This window comes from Mirounga angustirostris, unplaced genomic scaffold (assembly GCF_029215605.1).
Source record: "Mirounga angustirostris isolate CCGP_5_RB_7025 unplaced genomic scaffold, mMirAng1.0.hap1 SCAF_6, whole genome shotgun sequence".
NCBI lineage: Eukaryota > Metazoa > Chordata > Mammalia > Carnivora > Phocidae > Mirounga > Mirounga angustirostris.
In genome coordinates this window covers 99747244-99774537 of record NW_026991714.1, presented here as the reverse complement: position 1 = coordinate 99774537, position 27294 = coordinate 99747244, and the positions used below count along the sequence as shown (strand labels likewise).

Genomic DNA, 27294 nt, shown 5'->3' with positions numbered 1-27294 from the left:
GCACCTGGCTGGCTCAATCAATAGAGCATGTGTCTTGATCTCAGGGTTGTGAGTTTGAGCCCCACATTGGGTGCAGAGATTACTTTAAAAAATTTTTTTTAAAATAGCTCCCATTTGTGAGTACTTACGAAATAAGTATCAGGCCCTGTTCTATATGCTTTATATACTTCATCACATTTAATTCCCTCGCAACATGGAACTAGGGAGGCCACGTGACCTGCCTGAGGCCTCTAAGCGCCTTGGGCCCAGCCCTTTGCCAAGAGCTGGGAATGTGACACCATCCCAGCCCCATGGCTCTCCCCAGTGCCAAGCTGGTCTCCTCTTTCACCTGGCAAGCCACATAATACTGGCTGCACTTTGTCAGGGGGTCTCAAGAGACTCACGGGCTGGGTCACCTTCCATGCACAACTTCCATTCTTGGGAAATAAGGGGCTTGACCTCAGTGCCCCGGAAGGCCTCTTCCAGCTGATACCCGCACCTCCACCTTAGAGCAGTAGTGTGGATGTTCCAGCGGGGCGTGCGGCTCCTCACTGCTGGCCCCGTGCACCTGGGGCCATCCTGCCCTGGCCTGCCCCTCTGCTCCCTCCCTGTCGAGGCCAATGGCATTGCTGTCCCGCATTCCTGCTTCAGGTCTACCTCCCTAGCATCCCTGTCTCTCCTCCTAGCTCGTTAAAATACATGGCGAGCACGGAGCTGGGATCCCTAAACAGCCTGCCAGCTCCTCATAGGCAGAGGCCACGTTTATGCCTTGTCACTCAGCACAGCACTGAGTCCATAGCGGGAGTTCAGGAACACCCTGATGCTTCTCGGAACGCCTTTGCAGACAGAAACATGACGGCGTCGTTGTACAACTCCAGTTGATAGCCAGCAGCTGGTGCCTGCCCGCTTCCACAGAGGGTCTGAGAGGGCACCATCGTGGAGTGACGCATGGCCTTCCACACGGAGGCTCCGGCAGCCCCCGGGGACGCAGCCTGTGCCCAGGGGCCCTAAAGCCACAGCGCAGACTCTGCGCAGGGACGTGCAGCTTCAATTGTACTGGAGGGTGAATAATCACAAGGTTACTCATAGGTTCAAAGACACAGACATGCTGTGGTTTTTGAATGTGGGCTTTCCAGGCATTTTGAAGAGAAACATGCTATTGCAGGGCAATTTGCTATCTGTGGCTTCCATCCTAGGGCTTTGGCACCAGATCCCTGGAGCCAAAGTTGATTCTCCTCTGGTGTTGGAGTAAATTCAGAGGCAGTTCGTGGAGCACGGTAGGAAAGAGCTCCGTGCCGCCAGTCCTGAGTCCTGAGTTGTGGCTCTGGCTCTGTGTGACATCGGGCAGATCTTTTTACTTCTCAGTGTCCGCATTTTGTGTAATAAAGTAGTCCACTCCTACCTTGAGCATCTATTTTAACATGGCAGATATCCTGTCTTTATGACTCTGCTATAGTCCTGTGCAGCAGGGAAGAGGTGGGGACAAAGTTTCTCTCTGTGACTGGCACTGGGCTGAGAGCTGGGGTGACAGAAAACCACAATTTCACACTCTGTGCCATCAGGAAGTTCCCTGGTACGGTGGTACACTAAAAAAATGATCGTAGACATGGAGAAATTGGACCTCCTCATACACTGCTGGTGGGAATGCAAAATGGCGCAGCCACCTTGGAAAACAGGCAGTTTCTCAAGAAGTTCAACATAGTGTTACCAGATCACCTAGCGATTCCACCCCTAGGCATATACCAAGAGAGATGTGTCCATACAAAATTTGTACCTATGTTCATAGCAGCATTATTCATGATAGCCAAAAAGTGTAAATACCCCAAACGTCCATCAAATGATGAGTGGGTAAGTAAAATGTGGTATAACCACGAAGTAGGTATTATTCAGCCACGAAAAGGAACGAACTACGGGCACATGCTACAACTTGGATGAACCTAGAAAACATGGTGCTGAGTCAGAGAAGCCAGACACAAAGGCCATGTTTTGTATGAGTCCATTACATGAAAGTCTAGAATAGAAAAATCCATCGGGACAGAAAGTACACTAGTGCTTGCCAGAGGCTGGAGTGAGGGGGAGTGGGGCTAATGGGTATGGGGTTTCTTCGGGGGATGGTGAAAATATTCTAAAATTGGGGTGATGACTGCCCAACTCTATGCACATACTGAACATCACTGAATTGTACACTGCAAATGGGTGAATTTTATTATACGTGAATTACATCTCAATAAAGCCATCATGAAAAAAACAAAAATCAGTGTAAACCAACCTCAGAGGTGCTTTAATGGTAGAAAAGAAGTCGAGGGACAATACGAGAAGGGGCCACCTGGAAAAGGCTGACTAGGGGGAGTTTGCTTGACCTGGGTCTTGAGCAACAAGGCACAGAAGAGATGGAAAGGTGTTCCAGACAGACGGAACAGCCCGTGCAAAGGAAGGGATCCTAAGGCTGAAACTTTTAATCAATGTTTGGATTGTGCCAGCGAACTAAAATTATATAATCTTATTTAATCTTCCTAAAAGTCATTAGTTCATCCACTCTGTCAGTTATTGAACAAACTTCATCAGACACATCCTATATGCCAGGATCTGTACTAGCCACCAGAGACACCATAATGAGGTAGACACTATCATTATCCATTTTAGGCATATTAAGATTACATAAGTTATCCGAAGTTACAGAATGAGTTAAGTGGAGGAACCGGGATTCAAACCCAGGCAGTCTGATTCCAGAGCCCATTTTCAAAAAATGTTCTTTTATACATCCCTATAAATAGTAATCATTTAGCATAAATACATAAATACCATCACGTATTTCTCCCTTCCTCTCCCTTTTATTCTCTCTCTTTCAATCTTTTTCTTTTCCCAGTTTGGTTGAGAGAACATGGACAGATAACACTGTAAGTTTCAGGTGTACAGTATGTTGATGAGATATACTTATGCAGTATAAAATGATCACCATTGCTGCGTCAGCTCACACCTCCATCACGTCACCTCACATGGTCACCATTTCTTTTTTGTGGTGAGAACATTTAAGATCTACTCTCTTAGCAACTTTCAAGTATAAAATACAGTGTTATTAACTATAATCACCATGCTCTACCTTAGATCCCCAGAACGTATTTATCTTATAACTGGAAGTTTGTACCCTTTGACCAGTATCTCCCTATTTCCCCACCCCTCTGCCCCTGGTAACCACCACTCTACTCTGTTTCTAGAAGTTTGGCTCTTTTGGATTCTATATATGAGTGATATCATACAGTATTTATCTTTTTCTGGTTTATTTCACTCAGCATAATATCTCCAATTCATCCATGTTGTCACAAGTAGCAGGATTTCCTTCTTTCTCATGGCTGACGAATATTTCACTGTGTATTCATATCACATCTTCTTTATCCATTCAACAATTGATGGGCACTTAGGTGGTTTCCATATCTTGGCTATTGTGAATAATGCTGCAGTGAACATGGGATTGCAGATATCTCTTTAAGATTGTGTTTTTATCTTCTTTGGATACACCAGAAATGGAATAGCTGGATCATATGATAGTTCTGTTTTTTATTTTTTGAGGAACCTCCATATTGTTTTCATTCCCACCAACAGTGTACAAGGGTGCCCTTTTCTCCACATCCTCACCAACGCTTGTTATCTCTTGTCTTTTTGATAATATCTATCTAAAAATGGATAAAATCCATTCTACTAATCTCATTATGGTTTTACATTTCCCTGACGACTAGTGATGTTGTACCTGTTGGCCATCTGTATGTCTTCTTTGGAATCATGTCTGTTCAGATCCACTGCCCATTTTTTAATCAGATTGGTTTTTTGCTATTGAGTTGTATGAGTTCTTTATATATTTTAATCCCTTATCGGATATATGATTGGCAAATATTTCTCCCATTCCATAGGTTGCCTTTTAATTTTATTTTTGTGTATTCCCTGCCCCAGCCCTAGAATCAGCCATTTCTCCAAGGAGCCTTGGTTCCTTTTATTGGAGAATGATGGTATTAGAAGCCAAGATCTGGGTACTAGGTGTGCTCACTGCTACTGAGTTGCTGTTGCTTCTAGGTCCTCTCAGTTGACAGAGCAAGGAAATATATGTGTGTATACCAACCTGTGTATATACATATATCTATAAATATTTCCATGTACAGCCATCTGTGTATTAAGCTAAACATGAGTTCATCCTGATGCCTCCAACTCTAAACCTGCTCTTCCAAAGCCAGAACCTACACCTGGAAAGCGTCCTTCAAAGAAGGGAAAGAAGGGACCCAAAGAGAAAAAAGGGAAAGCCAATCCTGGCGAGGATGGGAATAACCCTGCAGAAAATGGAGATGCCCAAACGGACCAGGCACAGAAAGCTGAAGATGCGGGAGGTTCCGTGCTCACTTCGGCAGCACATACATTAAAATTGGAACGGAAGACAGAGAAGATTAGCATGGCCCCTGCACAAGGATGACAAGCAAATTCTGAAAACGCTGGAGGCACCAAATGAAACATGTGCATTAAAAAAAATTTTTTTAGGGACGCCTGGGTGGCTCAGTTGGTTAAGCGACTGCCTTCGGCTCAGGTCATGATCCTGGAGTCCCTGGATCGAGTCCCGCATCGGGCTCCCTGTTCGGCAGGGAGTCTGCTTCTCCCTCTCCCACTCCCCGTTTGTGTTCCCTCTCTCGCTGTGTCTCTCTCTGTCAAATAAATAAAAATAAAATCTTTAAAAAAAAAAAAAATTTTTTTAGAGGCACCTGGTCGTCTCAGTCAGAGGAGCATGCGACTCTTGATCTCGGGTCTGAGTCTGAGCCCCACATTAGGTGTAGACATTAGTTAAATAAAACTTAAAAAAAAAATCACCTTTTTAAATGTGGTAAAATACACGTATTTTACCACTTAGAAACTTATCATCTTAACCATTTTTTAAGCGTACAGTTCAATAATGTTAAGTACATTCACAATGTTAAGGAAAACATCTCCAGAATTTTTTTTTATCTTGCAAAACTTAAACTTTGTAATCATTAAACAACTCCCTATTCCCCCTCCCCCAAGCCCCTGGCAACTACCATTCTATTTTCTGTCTCTATGAATATGACTACTCCAGGTACCTCATATATAAATGGAATCATATAGTATTTACCTTTTTGTGACTAGCTTATTTCAGTTAGCATGTCCTCAAGGTTCATTCATGTTGTAGCATGTGTCTGATTTCCTTCCCTTTTTTTTTTTTTTTTAATTTATTTTATCTGAGAGAGAGAATGGGAGACAGAGAGCATGAGAGGGGGAGGATCAGAGGGAGAAGCAGACTCCCCGCTGAGCATGGAGTCTGATGCGGGACTCGATCCCGGGACTCCAGGATCATGACCTGAGCCGAAGGCAGTTGCTTAACCAACTGAGCCACCCAGGCGCCCCAGATTTCCTTCCCTTTTAAGGCTGAACAATATCCATTGTTTGTACATACCACATTTTGTTTATTCATTTATCTGTTGATGGACACCTGGGTTACTTTCACCTTTTGACTACTGTTCATAATTCTCCTGTGAACATGGGTGTACAAAAATCTCTTTGAGACATGCTTTCAATTCTTTGGGATATATACCAAAGAAATGGAATTGCTAGATCAGATAGTAATTCTATTTTTTTAAAAGATTTTATTTATTTATTTATTTATGAGAGAGAGCGAGCGAGCACAAGCAGGGGGAGCGGCAAGCAGAGGGAGAAGCAGGCTCCCCATGGAGCAAGGAGCCCGATGTGGGACTCGATCCCAGGACCCTGAGATCATGACCTGAGTGGAAGGCAGACGCTAAACTGACTGACCCACCCAGGCATCCTGGTAATTCTATTTCCAACTTCGTGAGCTACCCACATGCTGTTTTCTACAGTAGCCGCACCATTTTGCATCCCACCAGCAGTGCCCAAGGGTTCCGATATCTCCACCTCCTTGCCAACACTTATTTTCTGTTTCTGTTTTGTTTTTTTGTTTTTAATTTTTTTTCCCAAAGATTTCATTTATTTGACAGAGAGATAGAGAGAGAGCACAAGTAGGCAGAGAGGCAGGCAGAGGGAGAGAGAGAAGCAGACTCTCCACCGAGCAGGGAGCCCGACGCGGGGCTCAATCCCAGGACCCTGGGATCATGACCTGAGCCAAAGGCAGCCGCTTAACCAACTGAGCCACCCAGGCGCCCCTCTGTTTTGTTTTTCAGTCTAGCCATCCTAATGGGTGAGATGGTATCTTATGTCAGTTTGATTTGCATTTATCTGATGATTAACGATGTTGGGCATCTTTTCATGTTTCTTGGCCATTTACAGATCTGTTCAAGCCCTTTGCCCATTTTTGTTTTCTTTTTGAGAGTGCTATATTTGATTGGAATGAAATGATATTATGTAAAATCACTGGTACAAAGATAAGGCATTATTCTTAATACAAACAGGACAAAAAAGGCTTGAAAATCTCCATCACAGTGTATATGCCTTGATCTAGTTTTTTGGGGAGTTGAAGATAATTTCACTGAAGAACCAGGGAGCTCTGATTTGCCTTTTTTTCCCTGAGTCATCTTCGAAAGAGTAAGGGAAGGGGCATTTTTGCTTATCAGGTTCCTCAACTCTTACAAGGATATAACAAGGGATGAAGAAAGTAATATACCATTCAGAAGGACATGGAGTTTATTTGGAATAAAAATACAATAGAAAAAAATAGTTCTCTTTTAGTGATTTTTCTGACTCCAAAACCCATTCAGTTTTGGAAGGATTCCCTGGCCAGGGGGAAATCTAAGGTAAAACTTATGTTTGTGTAACTATAATGACCAAGTCAATTAGAACCTAGATATACAGTAATTTATAAAAACATATTTCAGGAAAGGACTTCAAGTTAAATGCCCTTTCCCACTCCTTTGTAAACTGGGGAACATACAGTTATTTTAAGAAGTAAATGTTTTTCTAATTGCCTCTAGATGATGTCAAAGGGGAAACATTTGGAAATTTTAACACTTCATCTCCTCAAATTTTAAAATAGATTGCTTTTTGGGGTGCCTGTTTGGCTTAGTCAGTGAAGTGTCTGACTCTTGATTTCAGCTCAGGTCATGATCTCAGGGTCTGAGATTGAGCCCTGCATCCAGGCTCTGCTCTGAGCCCACTTAATATTCTCTCTCTCCCTCTGCCCCTCCTCTTTCCCACTCTAAAAAAATAAAAAAATAAAAAAATAAAATAAAATAAAATAAAATAAAATAGACTGCTTTTCAGGATGATTTTTCTAATCAACATTATATGAAATCCTCCAGATGACAAAGGTCAAATGTTTATTTTCTCAAGATTTGAACCAACGTTTAAATATTGACACAGATGGTATTCCAGTTTTTACCACTGAGCAGAAAAGAATATTAATTTTCATCATCTATGCCTTTTTGGATCCCCGGTCTCTCCTCTCCTTCACAGCCACATTTCTAATGGCATTGTCCAGGGTCATTGCCCCATTTCTTCCTCTCCTTGTCTCTCATTAGGTCATTCCAGTCCAGCACCCATTCCCCAAAACTGCATTTATCAGGCTCACGCGTTATCTCCACGTTGACAATTCCAATAGATGCTGGGATGGTTTATTTTACATACCAACTTGACTGGACTAAGGGATGCCCAGGTAGGTGGCAAAATATTTCTGGGTGTGTCTGTGAGAGTGTTTCTGGAAGAGATTAGCATTTGATTCAGTAGACTGAGTAAAGAGATCTGTCCTCACCAGTGTGGGTGGGCATCACCCAATCCCTTGAGGATTCAAATCGGCCAAAAATGCAAAGGAAGGGCAAATTCTCTTTCTCTCTTCTTGAGCTGGGTCATCCACCTTTCCTACCCTCAGACATCAGAGCTCCTGGTTCTAGGGACTTCAGACACCAGGGCATACACCAGCAGCCCCCTAATTCTCACTCCAAGGCCTTCAGGCTTGGACTGAATCATACCACCAACTTTCCTGGTTCTCCAGCTTGAGATGGCAGATCTGGGATATCTTGGCTTCCATAACCATGTCAGCCAAGTCCTCTAATAAATCTCCTCATATATATGTATTTATGTGTGTATACACACACACACACACATATCCATATATATATGTATATGTATGTGTGTATATATACATATACTACTGGTTCTGTTTCTCTGGAGAGCCATGACTGACACATGTCTTTCAATCTCTATTTTAGCTTCTGAGTCCTGTCTACCTAATAGTATTGAGCATGTGTAGGGGAGTAAGAACAGAGTGGGGATAATTACATAAAATTCCTCTGTTTCTATTTTTGGTTTATTATCCTAAAAGACCCATTTATATTTCTTTCCTGTGAATTGTCTGGTCCTATTCTTTGCCTATATTTCTAAAAATTTTTTTGAGATTTATTTATTTTGGAGAGAGAGAGTGTGTGTCAGCAGGGGGAGGGCCAGATGGAGAGGGAGAGAGGGAGAATTCCAAGCAGACTCGAACCAAGTACAGAGCCCGATGCAGGGCTTGATCCCGCGACCCCAGATTATGACCTGAGCCCAAACCAAGAGTCAAACGCTCAACCGACAGAGCCGCCAAGGTGCCCCTCCTTGCCTATCTTTCTAACAAGTTAGTATTTTTCATACTAACCTTTCACTTGTGATGTGATTATGCATATTTTTTCCCAACTTGCTGTCTTTTGGGTTTATGGTGTCATCACTGTTATGTCAGCCTATAGTCATATAAAACTTTCCTATTTTTCTGTAGTTGAATGCGTCAATCTTTTCTTTTTTCAGTTAGGAATTACAGGTTTACTTTCTTATTTTGATGAAGACATAACAGACAAAAAACAAACAAACAAAAAAACCAAAACAACCAGACACATCAATATAGAAAACCCCGAAAAGAAAACACATGGTTATGTTTGAAAGCAAGGCTGGGCTCAAACAGTCTTCCAGTCAAATACAACTAAATGTTTTGCTTAAGTGTTTAGGCAATATTTTTGTTTGTTTGTTTTTAAGTAGGCTCCATGCCCAGCATGGAGCCCAACGTGAGGCTTGAACTCATGACCCTGAGATTAAGACCTGAGCTGAGATCAAGAGTTGGATGCTTAACTGACTGAGCCACCCAGGCGCCCCTAGGTTTTCGTTTTGTTTTGTTTTTGACTACCTATTGTCTCAACCCTTTTAGTATTTATTTTTAAACATATAATTGAAACATTTATTGAAAACATACTCTGGAAAAATTGCTTACATGTACAACATCCTTCTTTCACTCATTTTTGAGTTGGGTACCCTGTGGCCTGGGGCATCTGTCAACTTGCTCAAGGCTGCCCACTTGGTAAGGAGAGTTTGCAGCTCTCCTGATAATTTTCCTATGTGCTCCGTCCTTCCTCCTGAGCCCCCCAAGCCATCCTTGTGGTTTGGGACTCCCCACCCCGACCTCTTGCAGCCAGCCTTCTAACAGGGCCAGTAATCCAATGCAACAGCTTTTGCTAGGGCAGCCCCATGCCTCCAGGGTACACACACTGGGGGGTCCAAGCCCTATGGACACAGTTCTCCTGGTTTACCCAGAGCTGGGGAGGAGCGTCAGACCATGGCTTTCTGTGTCTGGACAAGATTCAAACTCAATGCAGAAGACTCACAGGATTAAAAGAGGGGGGAAAGTAGTGAGCTTGTCCATCCAGCTCCCTCTGAGTATTACTGCAGTTGCCAGATGTCACTTAAATCTTATTTCTGCACATATTTGGGTCTATTTCTGTATTTCGTTCTAATTGGTTTGTTTGGCTTTTCATGCACTAGTACCAAAGTGCTTTCTTTAAAGACTTTATTTAGGGGTGCCTGGGTGGCTCAGCTGTTATAAGCATCTGCCTTCGGCTCAGGTCATGATCCCAGGGTCCTGGGATCGAGCGCCGCATGGAGCCCCGCATGGAGCCCCGCATCGGGTTCCCTGCTCGGCGGGAAGCCTGCTTCTCCCCCTGCTTGTGTTCGCTCTCTCTGTCAAATAAATAAATAAAATCTTAAAAAAAAAAGATTTTATTTATTTATGAGAGAGAGAGAGTGAACGAGCAGGGGGGAGGGACAGAGGGACAAGCAGACTCCCCGCTGAGCAGGGAGCCCCGATGTGGGGCTCCATCCCAGGACCTCCATCCCAGGACGCTGGGATCATGACCTGAGCCGAAGGCAGACGCCCAACGACTGAGCGACCCAGGCGCCCCCAAACAGGGTAGTTTAAAACACACACACAAAACCTATTAATCCTATTAGTTTTTTTTTATGGGAATTATGTTAAATTTATAATTGTACTTAAGGAGAACTGAAATGTTTATGATATTGGGTCTTACTATCCAAAAACATCATTCATCTTATCACTTGACTTAGTTTTCCTATCTGTAAACTAAGAGTAATAATACCAATCTCGTAGGGCTGTCTTCAGAATTAAATGAGAAAATGCTTGGGAAGGACGGCAGAGTAGGAGCCAACGTGCTGCTCTGCCACTTCCTAGCCTGTGAGCTTGGGCTATTCTGAACCTTGGTTCTCTCATTTGCAAAACGGGGAAAATAACAGTATCCGCTTCATAAGGGCTGTAATCAAGGCCAAATACGGGGAGGCATGCATGCAAAATACTCTGCACTGCCTGGAACGTAAGTGCTCAATGAATATTAGCTGTTCTTCCAAAACATAGGCTATCCCAGCGAACTGTGACTGGAAGCAAAGGCTTTCCGGGATCCACCCTAGGTGGAGGGCTGTTGGGGCAACTCTTCTGTCCGAGGACCTACCTAGCCACCTGTCGCCGCTCCGGATTTTGCCAGCTCGTCTGCGACGGCAGTCGGACTAGAAGCGGCGATCCCGAGCGTCCAGGTGCACTGCGAAACTTCCAGGCTCCTGCCCTGCCCCCGGAGCCGCGGCGCTGCCACGTCTCGCGCGTCGTGCTCTCCGTACGGGAGGGGGCGGAGCCAAGTCTGGCCCGCCCCCGGGATCGCTCTGCGCGCCTGAGGCCCACCCCTCCGCGGCCCGAGTCGTCGGTAGGCGGCCCCGGCGTTTCAGAGCGCCGTGACGCTGCGAGGGGGCGGGGGCAAGCGCGCGCCCGGAAGTCCCGGGGGAGGGGGTGTTACGCATATCCGGCGAATAGCTGGCGGTCCCGGGTGCTGCTGGGCTGTGTGCTGTGAGGGAGGGTCGAAACCGCCAGCCGCCGCCGGAGGAGGACCCTTGGCCGTGAGTCGGGGAGCTGCTGCGAAGGAAGGAGCCGAGGGGCCGGTGGGGCTGGGGCGGACGGCGGGGAGGGTCGGGGCGGAGGCCGGCTCAGGCGAGGTTGCTGTGTGTGTGTGGGGGGGGGAAGTGACACGCAGGCGGTTCTGTGGGGCCTCGGGGCTGGTTCTGGGTGGGGACGGGCCGACTTGGCCGGTCTGCTCCGTTCCCTGACAGCCCTTGGGGTATCGGGTCGATCTGCATTCCTTCGGGGGTCCCGCAGCTGCTGGGCGGGATAACAGTTTTCTTGTCTGTACTGTGCGCTCAGGTTTGCGGAACGGTTTCACATCCCGTCTCGGATGAGCCTCACAGCCGTTGGGCGGGTGGGAGTCCTTGATGACTATCCTTAGTTTGCATCCTGGGGAATAATAAGGCTCGCGAGGCAGTGAATTGGCCAAGGCCCGGCAGATAGCAAGAGGAATGTTCGAACCGGATCCTTTGACTCCCAGTCCAGTGCGGACCCCCCTCCCTGACTTTCAGCTCTGTGTTATCGTCAGATGCCCTGAGTCGAACCCCGTATTTTCTTTTCCACCTTCTTTTCCTCCCCTCTCTTCAGTGCGTGGAAAAATTCCTTCGTGTGCATTTGGTATAGATTAGTGTTTTCTTCATGATTCTAGCCTAGAGGTCAGGAGTGCACTTGTGAGGGTTGGCACTATAAATTGTCTCTCTTAGTATCTCCCTTGCTCTTGTCTTTTCTCCTTTACCTCGATCTTTCTGCTTAGGTCGTGACAGGGTAACTGTGGTGCTCTGCCTGGGGGCTTGCTTGACCTTTGATATTTACCCTGCAGCTAAGCATAGTTTCTTAGCTAAAAACCAGCAGCCTGCTATCCCAGATGTGTCCCAGGAATGGTGTCTCAAAGTTGTAATGAGTATGCGTAAGAAATAATGAGTATGTAGAGAGAGTAATGCATATATTACTGGCTAATGGTCAGTATTGGCTAGTGCTCCTCTTTTTTATTTACTTCATTCTGATGTCATTGCAAATTTTAGTTTGGGGTACATTGGCAGTGCTTTTGTGGTAGTTTAGAGTTCTTAAATTTTAGGGTACGCTAATTTGCCACAAGATGCCATAAGGTGGTAGAGTGGATCAAGGATAGGAAATAAATAGAATGCTAGTTATTAAAATACCACTCAGAAGACATGATAAGTTGTAAGGAAGAAAACTTTAGAAGATTATCATCTGTTTAGCTGGTGGGTTAAGGAAGTTTTATGTTTCTTTAAAAGCAGTTTTGTGATTTGGATTTGAATTTTATGTAATATTAACAGGAAGAGCTTTGGCTTCGGCATTTAAAAAGGAAGGTTTCAGTTTTGGCACTGACACTTTTTTAGCTGAGCAGTTTTGGTTAAGGCAGCTGACCTAGGAGTGTCAGCATCCTTTCCTTGTTGAAAACTAAGGACTCCTGCCCAGTAGGGTTTGTGTGAGGTTGAAATGAGATGTATGTGCAGGCATTGTATAAAACTGTAAAACTACTCATGAGGGGTACAAATCCTAAGATCTTAAGGATGGAGGATCCACCGAAGCCATTTCCTTAACTTTGGGTAGCAATACAGTGCAACACTTTGGGTCCGTAATGGTTTTTATTATTTTTTTTAACATCACCTGAAGAGTTTCTTCAGGCACTTTTCCATAGATCATTTTGGAGGGACTTTTAAAGCAAGAATGTCAGGGGGAGATAAATTGGAAAAATCAAACTAATTCAGTTACCATGAGAAATTCCTTAAAGGGGGGTTTTCCCATTGTCACCTTTGGAGAATTCATTGAGTTTGGAAGAATTCTAAAACGATGTGGTAAAACTCCACAAAGAGTCTATAATAAAGTATTGACTGTAACCCTGTGTAGTACAAATGAATATGTAACGGTGGGTTTTAAAGGAGTGATCAGAGTAGGAGTGATCTTAAAGAGAGGTTCTCTGTAAAGGTGAGCCTCACTTCTCCAAGTTGTAGGCTGAGAAAAGTAGGGAAAGATGACTGGTTTGGGGGAATTGCAGAGAAGAGGCACATTGTTCTTTTACTTATCTACAGAGGAAACCTAAAAACAGGAGCTTTGTAAGTGTCTTTAAGTCATTAAACTTCTTAAAGTCCCGACTAAGTTACCAAATTATTTAACATGCTAAATTTGGTCTCTTCCAAAATATATATTAAGATTTTATTTATTTATTTGAGAGAGAGAGAGAGTACAAAGCAGGGGGAGTGGCAGAGGGAGAGGGAGAAACAGACTCACTGCTGAGCAGGGACCCCGATGGGGGGCTCCATCCCAGGACCCCAGGATTATGACCCAAGCCGAAGGCAGACGCTTAACCGACTGAGCCACCTGGGTGCCCCTGCCAAAATATATTTTAATATTACTGAAAAGGGCAAAAAACCCCCCCATAGTTAGTATTTTTTTTATAAAAGCTTTTGCCTTAGCCTCTACTTTCACCCAAACTCCCAAGCCTCATTTGGCCTTCCATGTTAAGAGCCATAGAAAATAAGCATTAGGCAGTCCCTAAGGTTTATAGGTAAGGCCTTATTTTTTTTTAAAGATGTTATTTATTTAATTGAGAGAGAGAGAGCATACATGCCCACAAGCAGGGGGGAGGGGCAGCAGGGAGTCCAATGCAGGACTCTCAGGACTCAATCCCAGGACCCTGGAGTCACGACCTGAGCCAAAGTCAGACGCTTAACCGACTGAGCAACCCAGCCGCCCAGGCCTGATTTAAAAAAAAAAAAAATTCAGGGTGCCTGGGTGGTTCAGTCGATTTGAGCATCTGCCTTCAGCTCGGGTCATGATCAGGGTCTTGGGATCAAGCCCCACATCAGGCTCTCTGCTCAGGAGGGAGTCTGCTTCTCCCTCTCCCTCTTCCTCTGTGCTCTCTCTCCCTCTCTCTCAAATAAATAAATAAATAAATAAATAAATAAAATCCTTAAAAAAACAAAACTCTGTCACTGGGTAGAAAAAATATTATATATATATATATGTTTCAGTTTATTTAGTTACTTATTTAAGTAGTCTCTACCCTTAATGTGGGGCTCAAAAATCACGATCCTAAGATCAAGAGTCACAGGTTCCTCTGACTGAGCCAGCCAGGAGCCCTCAAATTAACATGTATTGCCTCAACTTTTCAACTTCTTTATCTAGCATTCTTTGAGTAAAGAATATAGGTGGGTTTTTGTGGATAACCCTGTTAAGGTCACTAGTAAAAGTAACAAAAGTAAACTTTTGTTTACTTTTTAAAACAAAAGTTCATGGAAGTTGTATTTGATAGCAGTTGGTCACATCTAGTGTAGCCTTGTGTTCACATGCTCTTGCTGATGGAGAGGAGTGAAAGTGGGGGATCTTTCTTTTTTTTTTTTCCCCACCAAATCTGAGATATTGACGCAAAAGTTCAGTGACCAGAAAATGCTGAACCTGAGAAACTTTGACACCACCACTGGCTTTAGATCTTACCCTCTTAACTCCTTTCAGAGTCCTCTTGCTCATTACCAGTGTATGTAGACCTTTCAGTAGCTTTGGGTCATCTTTTGTTTTGTCTAGGCTTATGGAAAACAGTAGGAAAAGTGGTCTTAATATTAGTACTAATTAGTGTGTGTACTTGGCTAGGAACCTACTTCTATGCCCTGAACAAGTATTCTTATTTTAAGAAAATCCCTATTTGTAAAATGGGTTAGGTCTTGGTTACTCACATTATGAAAAGATTCTCTTATTTCTTCATGGTTCTCCATAATAGTGATATCATTTCTTTTTATAAGTCAACACACAAATCTGCAAGAGGGGTTAAATAAGTATTGTTAAGAAACATAGCATTAGTGGGGCGCTTGGGTGGCACAGTCAATTAAGCTTCTGACTCTTAGTTCAGCTCCGGGTCATGAGCTCGGGGCTCCCTGCTCAGTGGGGAGTCTGCTTGAGATTCTGTCGCTCCCTCTGCCCTTCCCTCCTCCTGTGAGCTCTCTTTCTTTCTCAAATAAATAAATAGATCTTTAAAAAAATAATAGTCATTGGTAAGTGGGGCAGGGCAAATTATGTCAGCCATTAGGATTTTGGTGACTGTTTTTTAGAGCTGTTTACAAGGAGGGGTTAATATGCTTTTCATTCTTATTTTCTGCTTAGTGTATCGATGTGACATTTTGATCTAGATTATTGATGGGACTGATTTCGTAGAGGTTTTGCTAACTGGTATCGACAGCAGCCATGTATCTAGGGAATGTGAATGAGCAGCTGCCTGGAGGAGAAAGTTACACAGTAAAAGAGGAAAGTATATCTTTAATTTCTAGTCCTTGGAGTATCATAGATTGAAAACTGATAGAAAATCGGGAGTTTGTGCAGATCTGAGTACCCCGGAGACTTCCCTCCAGGGTGTAGAACCCTTTATTTTCTTACGCCTGAAAACATGGGACAATAAACATCAGGGCTACCGAATAAGGGTTAACTTCTCCAGAGCTGTACTAGCATTCAGAAAGCTAATGTTTGCTGCTTTCATATTTTCTGCAGGTAGTAAGCATTAATAATGTCTTTCATCTTTGAATGGATCTACAATGGCTTCAGCAGTGTGCTCCAGTTCCTAGGTAAAGCCATTTCCTCGATATATATCATAGGTTTCAGACTTTGTACATTTCCTCCAACAATCTAAATACAAGCAGCCTTTGGTAAGTAGAAAGCAAAATTACGTTAAATTTTTTTTCTTTTTTAGGACTCTACAAGAAATCTGGAAAACTTGTATTTTTGGGTTTGGACAATGCAGGCAAAACCACTCTTCTACACATGCTCAAAGATGACCGATTGGGCCAACATGTTCCAACATTACATCCGAGTAGGTTTGAAAATACCAGGTGACCTTTTGATATTTGAAGGTCATTGTCACGGTTTGGGGATGAATCCCCAGTTGATTCATTTCTTGAGGTCTCAAAAGACCACTCACTTGAGAAAAATTCCTGTAGGACACTCAGGTCATATACCCCTAAATCTAACCCTCTGGGACTCTATTCTCACTAGTCCTGTAAGGGGACACATTTCCCATGTCTTCTTCTGAGAAGCAGTAGACACTTCGGAGAAAAAGAAACTTGGCTTCTTAGAATAATTTAAGAAATGTTTTCACCCTTGTATCCTTTTCTTTCCAAGGTAAAAGCTTCATTAAGTTTTGTGTGTGTATTGGCTTACAGTACTGGGAGCTGGGCCTTGTTGGATGGAAGAGTTTATGTCTTTTTTCTGTTTTGACAATTTTTCAGCATCAGAAGAGCTTACAATTGCTGGAATGACATTTACAACTTTTGATCTTGGTGGGCATGAGCAAGGTAAGAGATGATTCAGTGGAAGACTGGTATTGACGTATGGTTCTTTTTATACCCTCTTTATTTTTTTTAAGCCTTGTGACATTTTTACCTTTTAAGTGGTGATTAAATTATGATTGAGATCTTATCACTTAAAATTGTTAAGTAAAACTTGTCAAAAGTTGCATAAATACAGAGAACTCCACTCCTTTATACCTTTTGCCCCAATTTATTAGTCTCTATGTAAGACATACTAAGTTATCAAACCTAGGAAGTTTTATTTTTATCTACTCTGTAGTGTATATTTCTCTTTTTGTCAGTTGTCTCCATAATCTCCTTTATAGCATTTTTCCTCTTGAACAAGGTCTAGTACAATATCAAATTTAATCATGTCTCTTTTATATCCCTTAGTCAATGGAGTGTAAGTATGTAGAAAATCATTATTATTTGTAAGTAAGTTCAAATTTGTCAAAAGTTGCAAAAATAATACAGTGATATACTTGTGACCACTCTGATCTATTTTGTATACTCTATCCATATGGAGCGGTTGGTAGAACATTTCCTTCTCCCTTATTGTTCTTGTAGTACCTTTTGCCGAATGCAGGCCATGTCCATTTGGTTTCTAGATTCCTATCAGGTATCTTGTGTGGGTTTTGGAGATACATAGAATGGGGCATCTTTTTCTGATGGACACTTACTTCACATTTGGCAAGACTTGAGGCTTAGGAGTAAAACCTTTAAGATGTGAAAATAAATATTCTGCAAAGTAGGAAAAAGAAATTATTGAAATTTTATGAAATTTATTCATTTGTTATTAAATTGAGTTGAGAAGTCTCCTTTTGGAGCATTCATTATATTAGGTTGAATCTAATACAGCTTTTTAAAAGCATAGTTAAAAGAACAGAATATTGGTAATTTTAATTTTTTAGCCAAGTAAGTTTAACCAAAAATCTAAGGAGTGATCCAAATGATTTTATAGTCAGTGATTTCATTAATATATAATTACATTTATTTTAGTCTCTTAATATTTATATCCCACAAAATCATATGTAGTATGATCACAATCACATAAAATACCTGTATAGAAAAAAGATTGAATGAATATATAGGAAAACATTAGCAGTAGGTTTGTTTCTGTGGAGGATTATAGATGATCTTGTATCTTTTTTTTTCTATAATGAGCTTGTATTGTTTTCATTTGGGTAGGAATGGGTGTATGGTGGCTTTTCTGCTTCTTTCAAAAGGATTTGTAAAAAAAAATTAAAAAAAAAAGGATTTGTAACTGTTTACAAATTTAAATTCAGAGATAATACAATTGTAAGAACTGAACTGAGACCATTTGGCGAATGCAGCAGGAAAGATGTTTTTAGACCTCTGAACTGAGACTTAATGTATTATTTGGTGTGATAAATTTAGCTTTCAGGTTTTGATAGATTAAGAAGGGGGGGAATATGTTACATGTAGTTTTGTTTGAGGAAAATTTATTTAACAGAATTACTTTATCGTAATAACTTAGCCACCATTTTACAGAAATTACTAAAATGCTATATATTTGGAGATTTCCTTTTTTTTAAAAAAAACTTAAAAATTTTAACTTATAAAAGTAGGCCAGGCTCATGGTGCCTGGCTGGTTCAGTCAGCAAAGCATGCAACGTTTTTTTTTTTATTTTTTATTTGCGAGAGAGAGAATGAGAGAGAGCACGAGACAGAGGAGGGTCAGAGGGAGAAGCAGACTCCCTGCTGAGCAGGGAGCCCAATGTGGGACTCGATCCCGGGACTCCAGGATCATGACCTGAGCCGAAGGCAGTCGCTTAACCAACTGAGCCACCCAGGCGCCCGCATGCAACTCTTGATCTCAGGGTCGTGAGTTCGAGCCCCACGTTGGGTGTAGAGATAACTTAAAAAAAGGTAGTTCAGGCTCCATGTAACAAATTGAATACACACTCAGCATATGAATATGGAAGGTAAAAGGTGGAAGTTCCCCCAGCCTCTCCTTCCCCATCCCATTCTTTAGAGGTAACCATTATTAACTGTTTGATGTAGAGATGCTTTGTTATTCATCCCAGTGAAAGTAACTGGGAAGAAGTAGAAATGAATGGCTTAGAAATTATAATACAATTAAAGTATTGCTTCCCAAACCATTATCACTTCATGGCATAAACAAAAAAATAAATAAAATTTATAAGGCCTCCTGGGTTAAATATGGGGGACTGAGGTAATTGCCTGGCAACTTCAACCATCTGTCAGGCCCAATCTCCTGAGGATGGACGGAGCGGGTGTGTCAGTACACGTACACATTGGTTAGTTAGGAACTGACTTGGAACTAATGGTTTGTGGACAGGTAATTTGCATCTTGATGAATTTGGCTTTAGGGGTGAGGTAGGTCATTTAACTGAGTAGGAGTGACTGAGTGTCAGACAGTAGGGAGTGGTGGAAACTTTGCCAAATGGAAGAGCCCAGACTTCCTCTAAAGGGGTAGCTGCCACTCAGTTCCAGCTGATTAGTGACATGTAGGTAGGTATGTGTGGGATTGCCAGATGTTGCATTTTTTCCGAAAATCAGGCAGAAAACCTTGATTTTTTAAATTGAAAAAATCAGATTCAGTTCATACACCATTAGTGTATACCTTTGTTCTGATTTAATAATGGTTAGGACTTGGGGAATCTATATGGAATTGAATGCTATTGAAAACTAGCCAAGGTTTGCCCATTTTAGGGCAAAAAAAAAAAATAGATACATTTTTCAAAATATGTATTATTATTTTTTGATTAATGCAACTACAAACTTTGTCTTTTAGCACGTCGGGTTTGGAAAAATTACCTCCCAGCAATTAATGGGATTGTCTTTCTGGTCGACTGTGCAGATCATCCTCGCCTCATGGAATCCAAAGTTGAGCTAAATGTACGATTATATTTTTTCTTTTCTTGGTCTCTGTTTCTTTTAAGGAATACAGGTCAGTAGCGCTAATACTTCAGCATTCCAGTTACCATTTGATGAAAGTCCTAGTTACAGTAAGAAAGTGTTTTAAAATCTAAGCTCTTGCTTTTCAGTGTCCTGAGGAAACTCAGCTTGAACTCCAGAAAACGAACTTTGTTTATATCTATCATAGGGTGACTGTCCAGTTTGCTCCCACACTCCCCCGTGTGTGCCTGTTGCCCCAGCAGAGTGAATGCCTTTTTCCTTCACATATCATGGATGGTCCCTGTTTTTTGAAGCATTGGGAGAGTGAAACCTTAAGAGCGAGATTAAGGGTTCTTTATGCGTTTGAATCTGGGTTCTCACTCTGTGCCTGCCCACGCTCGCACTGAATGACTTCGTAGACCTTAGTTAGCAGTCTGTTCTCCGTCTTCAGTTCGGGTCACAGGCAGCATTTGATACTGTCAGGTTTTCTCCTTTCTCAACATTGCATTTTCTTGGCTTCACAGTTCTTGTCATGTTGCCTTTGTTAATCCTTACTGGGTCACCCTGCACCTCGTCTTTTTATTTGATTTGTGACGGTCTCTGTGCATTCTTGTTCCTGGCGATGTGAACCTGTGCCACGTTATTTGTGAGTTTGTGAGTATGTTTCTTGAATCTATAGCTCTGGTCTCATGTAGAATCGCGTATAGGGCATTCCTTCCCTTACTTGACCTCTTGGCATTGGCCTTCTCTCTTTTCGTTGAATTCCCATTTGCATTCTTGGGTTTGGTATACTCTCTCTGGCTAATACTTCTCAGATTCTTTCACAAGCACCCATTCCCCTGCTTAAATCTTGGTGTTCCCTAGGGTCTGTACTGTATGCTAGGCTAGTCCAGGCTACTCTCATTCCTTCATCTGCCACCCACATGCCAGTGACTCCCATATGGATTTCTCTTGTTTAAACCTCTCTTGAGCTCCAGCCTCGTACATAGTACTATCTACTAAAGAACTCCACCTACCAATTCCAGTCTCCCAGAATGGAACTATTCCCCACCATCTACCTGGACATGTGGTCCAGATCCTGTGAATGACTGTAGATTTCACTCCCACCCTGCCACATTCTATAATGCTAGAAGGAACTTTTCAGACTTATCATTGGCCTATTTAATATCCTTTAATAGATCTCTATCACCTTCTGGATAAAATCCACAAATCCTTTGCATAGCAAAGACTTTGCATAAAGTCTTCCCTGATCTTTCCTGTTTATTTTTCCAGCTTCTCTTCTCTTTATTGCGTACCTTGAACTACATTCCAAACAATAGAGAACAACTTGTCCTTCCTTCAGTATGCACAAGTGGCTGTCCCTGCCTGGCTTTCTCATCGGACCCCCACCCACTTTTGCTGGTAAATTAAAAAATGTCCTTTCAGAGATCCCGGAGTTCAGCCATGACCTCTTTTAGGAAGCTTTCCCTGACCTCTTGGACTTAGACTCGCCACCTTATCAATGTCTGTGGTCTTCACTGGTTTTCTTGTAGGTCTCTTCATCAGATTGTGAACTTAGAAGGGACCTACTTTTGTTTCTTTTTGAAACCCTTGCACTTAGCAAAGCATCAGACATACAGTAGGCATCTGGTTAGTATTTAATCAATGAATGACATCCTTACTCTGATTTTATCTAACATTTCCTGGAACCTAAGATGGTCAAAAGTATGTTCCCCTTTATCCCTTCAGCTCTACTCCTCTTTCCAAGCTTTTCCTGTCAGTGGGCACTGGATTTCCAGGCTTGAAATCTGTGCCAGCTCAGGCCCCTCTTACCTGTCTTACCATCTAGACATCAGTCTCCCTTCACTTCTTTCTCCACAGTGCCTGCTACACTATTCCTTGGATGCTGCCATCTTAGGCTAGGTCATTGTCTCTTATCCGAGCACACATAGAGACTATGTGTGAATTCAATGTGTTTTTTTACACAGATTCTTTTTTAAGATTTTATTTATTTGAGAGTGGGGGTGGGAGGGGCAGAAGGAGAAGCAGACTCCCCGCTGAGCAGGGAGCCTGACATGGGGCTCTGTCCCAGGACCCTGAGATCATGACCTGAGCCGAAAGCAGACGCTTCGACTGAGCCACCCAGGCGGCCCTTTACACACAGATTCTATTCAGTACTTTCTGGATTTGGGGTCTTTAGGATCTATTGCAGCTAACTTCTCAGACAGGCATCATAATGTTGATCATGCCTTCCCATTCTATTTTACTGTATGTCAACATATAAAGACAGGCAATTCTCCATGTGGCTTTCTGAATTCTTTTCTTACTGTAAAGCATTGCTTATATTCTTCCTTCTGTCCACCTGTCCAAAACCTGCCCTTCTTTCAGAGCTTAGTTTGGGTTCCTCAACTTTGTTAAGACTTTCCTTAAGTCCACCATTTTCCCTGCCATTTGATTTCCCTGAATGTCTTTTAGTATTTATATTCTGTCCCTATTCATCGTGACAATCATACACTTGCCTTGCTTTGTTGACAGATGTGTATGAACATAGAGTGAGGATTTCTCGAGGCCAGGGATATGTCTTAACCTCTCTTTGTATCCCTCTCAGTGCCTGAGATAGTGCTTTGCACACACTGGGCACTCATTGTATATGCAGGGACTTCCTGTCGCCATCTTTGAGGCTCTGTAGCCAGAGCATTCAGTCTTCTAGGACTGTGCTCAGTGGATAGCCTGAGGATGGTCTGTGGCTGAGTGATTTATCTCACAGTTAAGGTTGGGGCAGTTCTGCTGCCTTGTAAATAGACACAGCCTTAAGTTGCAATTGTTTTGAGGCTGTTAGGGGATTTTTACCTAATGTCAAGGTAATTTTGAGGAGCTTCTTACCTAATATTAAGAGTGTTGTATAATGTGAAGATTTTTACTTCATCACTCAGGTATAAAGATGATCAGATTTTCTCTTTACATTTGTTACTTTGTAGACAAGTGAAAGTCCAGGTGGTTTTCATGATCTGGTGGGCATTCATAGATTCCTCACCTAGCTCTTCTTTTATGTTGTCTTTAGGCTCTAATGACTGATGAAACAATATCCAATGTGCCAATCCTTATCTTGGGTAACAAGATTGACAGAACAGATGCGATCAGTGAAGAAAAACTCCGTGAGATATTTGGGCTTTATGGACAGACCACAGGAAAGGTAAGAGAAAAATCATCAGGGGACATATTAAGGAAATTCACAGCTGTTGAGACATTCATATTTTGCTATCTAGATTTTACTTGTCTTTCAAAAGTTTAACTGGGCCTAGGATTGGTTTTACCATAGGTGATTTGTAGTCATTCAGAAGGCAGGAGCCTATTCTTTCACTGTTTCCTGATGAAATTTTCCTCAGGTATATGAGGATGAAGAAATTGGTAGGAAAGGCAAACTTACCGATTTAAGAATTGAGAATTAAGAATCTGACTCTCTTTTGATTCTAATTCAGAGAAATCTTTTTTGAAGGAGGCCTTCTTAACCAGAAATCAGTTTTGTTTTTGCCTGGAGATTTCAGGTTATGAAGACGAGTGATCATTCATGATCACTTTCCAAGCACTGAAACCCAAGCATTGGATTATCCTCAGTGTTCTTTGCTGAGAGAGGTAGGGCTGTGATCCCCATTTTGAAGATGAGGAAAATCTGAGCGTTATTTGTTCAGATCTACACAGCCAAGTCAGTGATAAAACCAGGAATAGAACCTGAGTCTCCCAGATCAGTAGGTTATATGCTGTCTCCAGTTGGAAGGAGAACTCTGTTGCAGAAGTGCTTATGAGAGAAAAAATAGAGATCAACTGTAGTTAAGCAGGAATTCTGTTTTTTTCAGCTTGGAGTTTTGGCATAGTCAGTTTTAAAAACTTACCTTTTCTGGGGTCTCTGATAACCTTCTGACTTTTTTTAATATGGTTTCTTATTTCTTAGTGTTACCTCTTCTTGATTATCTATTTCTTTGTAGAAACATTTGCTTTAATTTAGTTTCCCCTCTTCTGCGTGAGTGTTATACAACATGAATTCTTAATTTCCTTGATATAATTTGTTATTAGTGTAGATTTCTGAATGCTGGTGCTAATGAAAATGTCCTTTTTTTTTTTTTTCTTTAAGAGTTTATTTATTTGAGAGAGAGCATGCAGAGAGAGAGCATGAGCAAGGGGAGGGTCAGAGGGAGAGGGAGAAGCTGATTCCCTGCTGAGCACGGGAGTCCCACTCGGTGCTCAATCCCAATACGCTGAGATCGTGGCCTGAGCCGAAGGCAGATGCTTAATCCACTGAGTCACCCAGGCGCCCCCCCCCTTTTTTTTTTAAGATTTATTTGAGAGAAAGAGCGGGCATGTGTGGTGGGGGGAGGGGCGGAGGGAGAGAGAATCTTGAGCCAACTCCCCACTGAGTGAGGAGCCTTATATGGGGCTCAGTCTCATGACCCTGAGATCATGACCTGAGCCAAAACCAAGAGTTCGACGCTTAACTGACTGAGCCACCCAGGTGCCCCAAGAATGTCATTTCAAAAGAGTCTTGGACTTCTCTCCATCAAAGAGCATGCTGGTTCTGGGGTCCTAGTGGCCTTTTTCTTGGTTAGCTGTCATAACTTTCCAGATGCTGGTGTGTTAAAAGTAAAGGCTCTTTACAAAGAGTGGGAATAGAACTGTGCTGAAAGCATGAGGCTCTGGGGAAGTTATCTGTATGGCCTTGACCACATTTCTATAATTAATTCCTACTTCCATTTGCTTTTGAGGAATGAAGAGAGTGATTTGTGATCACCCTTTCAAGCTTTTCCACCATGGGGATGCTAACAGGCCTTTCTTGGTTTTGCCTCCCTTAGGGGAATGTGACCCTGAAGGAGCTGAATGCCCGCCCTATGGAAGTGTTCATGTGCAGTGTGCTCAAGAGGCAAGGCTACGGCGAGGGCTTCCGCTGGCTTTCCCAGTACATTGACTGATGTTTGGACAGTGAAAATAAAAGAGTTTTACTTCTCTGGACTGATCCTATTCACAGCTTCCTCATGAACTTTTCTAATAGAACAAGGAAAGCTCTTCAACCGTGTCTGGCGTTGAGAAGCCACGAGTCTCTGTCAGCTCTCCCATCGCCCAGTGGTGACATGTGCTCTTCTCCACACTGTCGGGAGGTAACGCTGCCCCACGTGCTGGTGCAGGGCAGCATCCCGGGACTCGGAAGCTGGCAGGATTTGCTGGGTACAGCTGTGTGCCATCATGGGGCGCCTGAAAAGAAAAACACGTCTCACCACTGTGGTTGATTTCAAAAGAAAGTGATTCTATTTTTTAAAGAAAGTGTTGTTAATGTAATTGGTGTACCTCCTAACTTTTTGAGTTCAAAATTTACTTGGTCCAGAGTTTTCTATTTTTTTCTTTTTGATCTAGTGAATGGCATTTAGATTCTTCATAAAATTATGCACAGAAACGTTGGAGGCCAGAGCTCAGTCAAGTGAACTCACTCCTGTTGAGTTAGCAGGTAGTGAGAGAAGCTCCCCGTCTCTCCAACTGCCTTGCAGTAGGCGGCGCCACCTTGTGCACGGTGGAGCAGGGGCGGGCAGGGCCTGGCCTGGTGGGGGCGGCAGGCTTCCCCTGTGGTCAGCCAGGGTCATTCCTCACCGCCATGTGTAGAGCAGATGGTTCACTGTGGGAGGAGTTCAGTACAGAGTGGTTATTTTATTATTTTTACTTTCAAAGCTACAGATTGCAGACAGTCTTTGCTTTTATACTGTTACGAAACTGTTTCTCTCCATAGCACCTCTTTCATTTTCAGTTCTAAAAAAATGACTTTTGCCTCATGAAAAGAGAACATCCCCCATGTTGTCCTACACTGCAGGCGTGCGTCGGTTACTTTGCACAGCTTCTAGGGGAAAATTTTCTGAATAGGTGAGTCACACAGGACAGTTAACAGTTGAAGGGCTTTTAATTCTGTGAGTTGAGAACTTAAAAATCTGGCATTTGTAGCATTTGTTTGGATCCAGGAAAGATTCATTTAGTGGGCTTTAAAATTCTCACTTGCAGGATTTGGTCTTTTTATGGGACTGTCATGAGCTCTTTTTATAGGTTACCTTTTTTTTTTTTGGTATGAAATTGCCTTTCTCCGTTCCAGAAATAAGCTGGGGAAACTCTTAAGAACTTTGTGTAGTGTTGTTCTTTTTGAGCCAGCATCACTTGTCATTAAGAGCTCAGTATAAAAAGCCTCAGCATGCCCAGTAGTGTGATGAGGATCATTTTTATAGCATTCTTTTTTCTTAGTGCCATGTGTAAAATTGGATTTTCATGATCTTAACCAATATTAGAGCCTTTCTTAAAATGGGTGGATATCTTCCTTTTTCTTTAATGCGAGATTAGAAGTAGTTTTCCTCAAAACTGAAAATTGTGATGAAGATGCAAAGGTTTGAACTAAATTCAGTGGGATTCTTGTGTCTAATGTGAGGGTAGGGAAAGTGTGGATAACATATTCCAGGGGTGAGTGAGAGTATTACTCTTTAGTGGATTTCTCATTGTTAGTCTTCAGTACTGACCTATTAGGAAAGTATACTTTCTCACTGCCAGGTACCAAATGCAGAGGCTCAGTGAAGGATAAACCTGGGAAGAGCATGCCTTTCCTCTGTTAGCAAGCATAGCTGGATTAAAACAAAATTGTTCGTTTGGAAAGGGGTGAAAGCCTTAAATGAACAAATCTAGCTAATGGTGAGTGAACTAGGTAGTTAACTTGCACACTTTTTAATTTCCTTTGGCTAAAGGTAACCCATACTTCTTTATCCAGAGACTTGAGAAGTATGATCGCAGTGCTAGTTTTTTTGTTTTTTGTTTTTGTGTTTTCCTCTTTGTCCCTAATCACTTCGTAGCAAGCTAGAAAACTATGGATTCTACACAGCTCAGCTCTTTGTGAAAGTGGTTTATTTTGGCCACTGGAGAAAGAGGGGATTGAAAAGTCAGCTGGCATCTATTTCTTGCTCCACAGAAAACCCTGTTCTATAAAAAGATAGCAAAAGAAGCTGCTGTGAGGAGCTTGGCTCTTAACAGGGAGGATCAGAGCTTTGTACAGGAACTCCCATGAATTGAGATTTTTCATTCTGTTTTATCAGAGTGCATATATGTCCTATTTCAGGAAAAGTTAAAACAGTCATTTACAAAAGAAAGTCAGTCTGTATCCTAAGCATTTTAATAAAAAGTTAAAACAAACTTGCTATCTTGTGCCGTTTATTTTTTCATTTATTTGCGTTGGTTGGTTCTGAGTTTGAACATATCCTGACGTTTGTTGTGTGTGGTGGGGGTGGGGAAGCAAAAGTTGTTCCCTTCCTAGGGGAAGAAATACTTACAAAGGATATGAGAGACAAGTTTTGCTACCGGGAGAAAAAAAAGGCTAGGGCAATTCACGCATTTCAAAGTAGTAAATTTAGTACCATTTGAGAGGCTTCGAACATGTGATCCCAGGATTGGTGGTATACTTTCTAAACAAAATCTCCTATTAACATGCTAGCAAGGAATGGGTCCAGTTTAGCTGTTTACCATTCATCATTTTATACAAAATTGGAGAGCTTCAGTTGAGTGCTGCATTTGGTAAAATAGGGAAAGGAATGAAATGTGTGCTTGTACATTTACCAGGTTTGTAGGAAGCCTTGTTTTTAGAAAACCCAAATGAGATTCTAAAACTAAAGTAATGGGGCAAATAGAATGGGAAGCAAAATGCAACAGGTCCTTTTTGACCAAGCATTAAAAGTGTTAGAGGCATCTTGTGATTGAAACTAATGTCCCTGTTACTAAAATGATGCCATGGGTTCTATGTTTATAAATAATGTGTGTCATTTGAGTTAGAGTGGAACATGAAAAGTGCAGACTGAGTCAATGAGCCCAGCACTCAGGGGGTTTCACCTTGGCTGCTGGCTGTGACTGGGGACTCTAATGTGCTGTAAGCAGAAAAACCTGACGCATAACAAACGGTTCATGCTGGAGGCTTGAGCGTCATTTAAGGGAGTATCATGGGAC

At 42.3% G+C, this 27294-nt stretch overlaps 1 protein-coding gene, 1 long non-coding RNA gene and 1 other non-coding gene across 4 annotated transcripts; 2 read left to right on the top strand and 1 right to left on the bottom strand.

The window, feature by feature from the left end:
• Positions 1-1197: 1197 nt before the first annotated feature.
• Positions 1198-10857, bottom strand: LOC135364770 (uncharacterized). The gene is made up of 2 exons (XR_010412465.1): positions 10698-10857; positions 1198-5210 (listed from the first exon to the last, which is right to left on the bottom strand). It is a non-coding gene; the product is annotated as an uncharacterized LOC135364770 (long non-coding RNA).
• Positions 4358-4466, top strand: LOC123847211 (U6 spliceosomal RNA). Its single transcript, XR_006791461.1, has one exon. It is a non-coding gene; the product is annotated as a U6 spliceosomal RNA (small nuclear RNA).
• Positions 10858-10996: 139 nt separating the features above from the next.
• On the top strand, positions 10997-26490 carry SAR1A (secretion associated Ras related GTPase 1A). 2 transcript variants are annotated; one of them, XM_045877989.3, is made up of 7 exons: positions 10997-11133; positions 15635-15708; positions 15834-15953; positions 16369-16434; positions 19208-19311; positions 22352-22483; positions 24135-26490. In XM_045877989.3, exons 2-7 carry the CDS (start codon positions 15651-15653, stop codon positions 24249-24251), a joined length of 597 nt encoding a protein of 198 aa, XP_045733945.1. In that variant the 5' UTR covers positions 10997-11133; positions 15635-15650; the 3' UTR covers positions 24252-26490. The 2 variants fall into 2 exon arrangements, with proteins under 2 accessions (XP_045733945.1, XP_054364163.1); XM_054508188.2 differs by lacking the exon at positions 10997-11133 and adding an exon at positions 11157-11175.
• Positions 26491-27294: the final 804 nt, after the last annotated feature.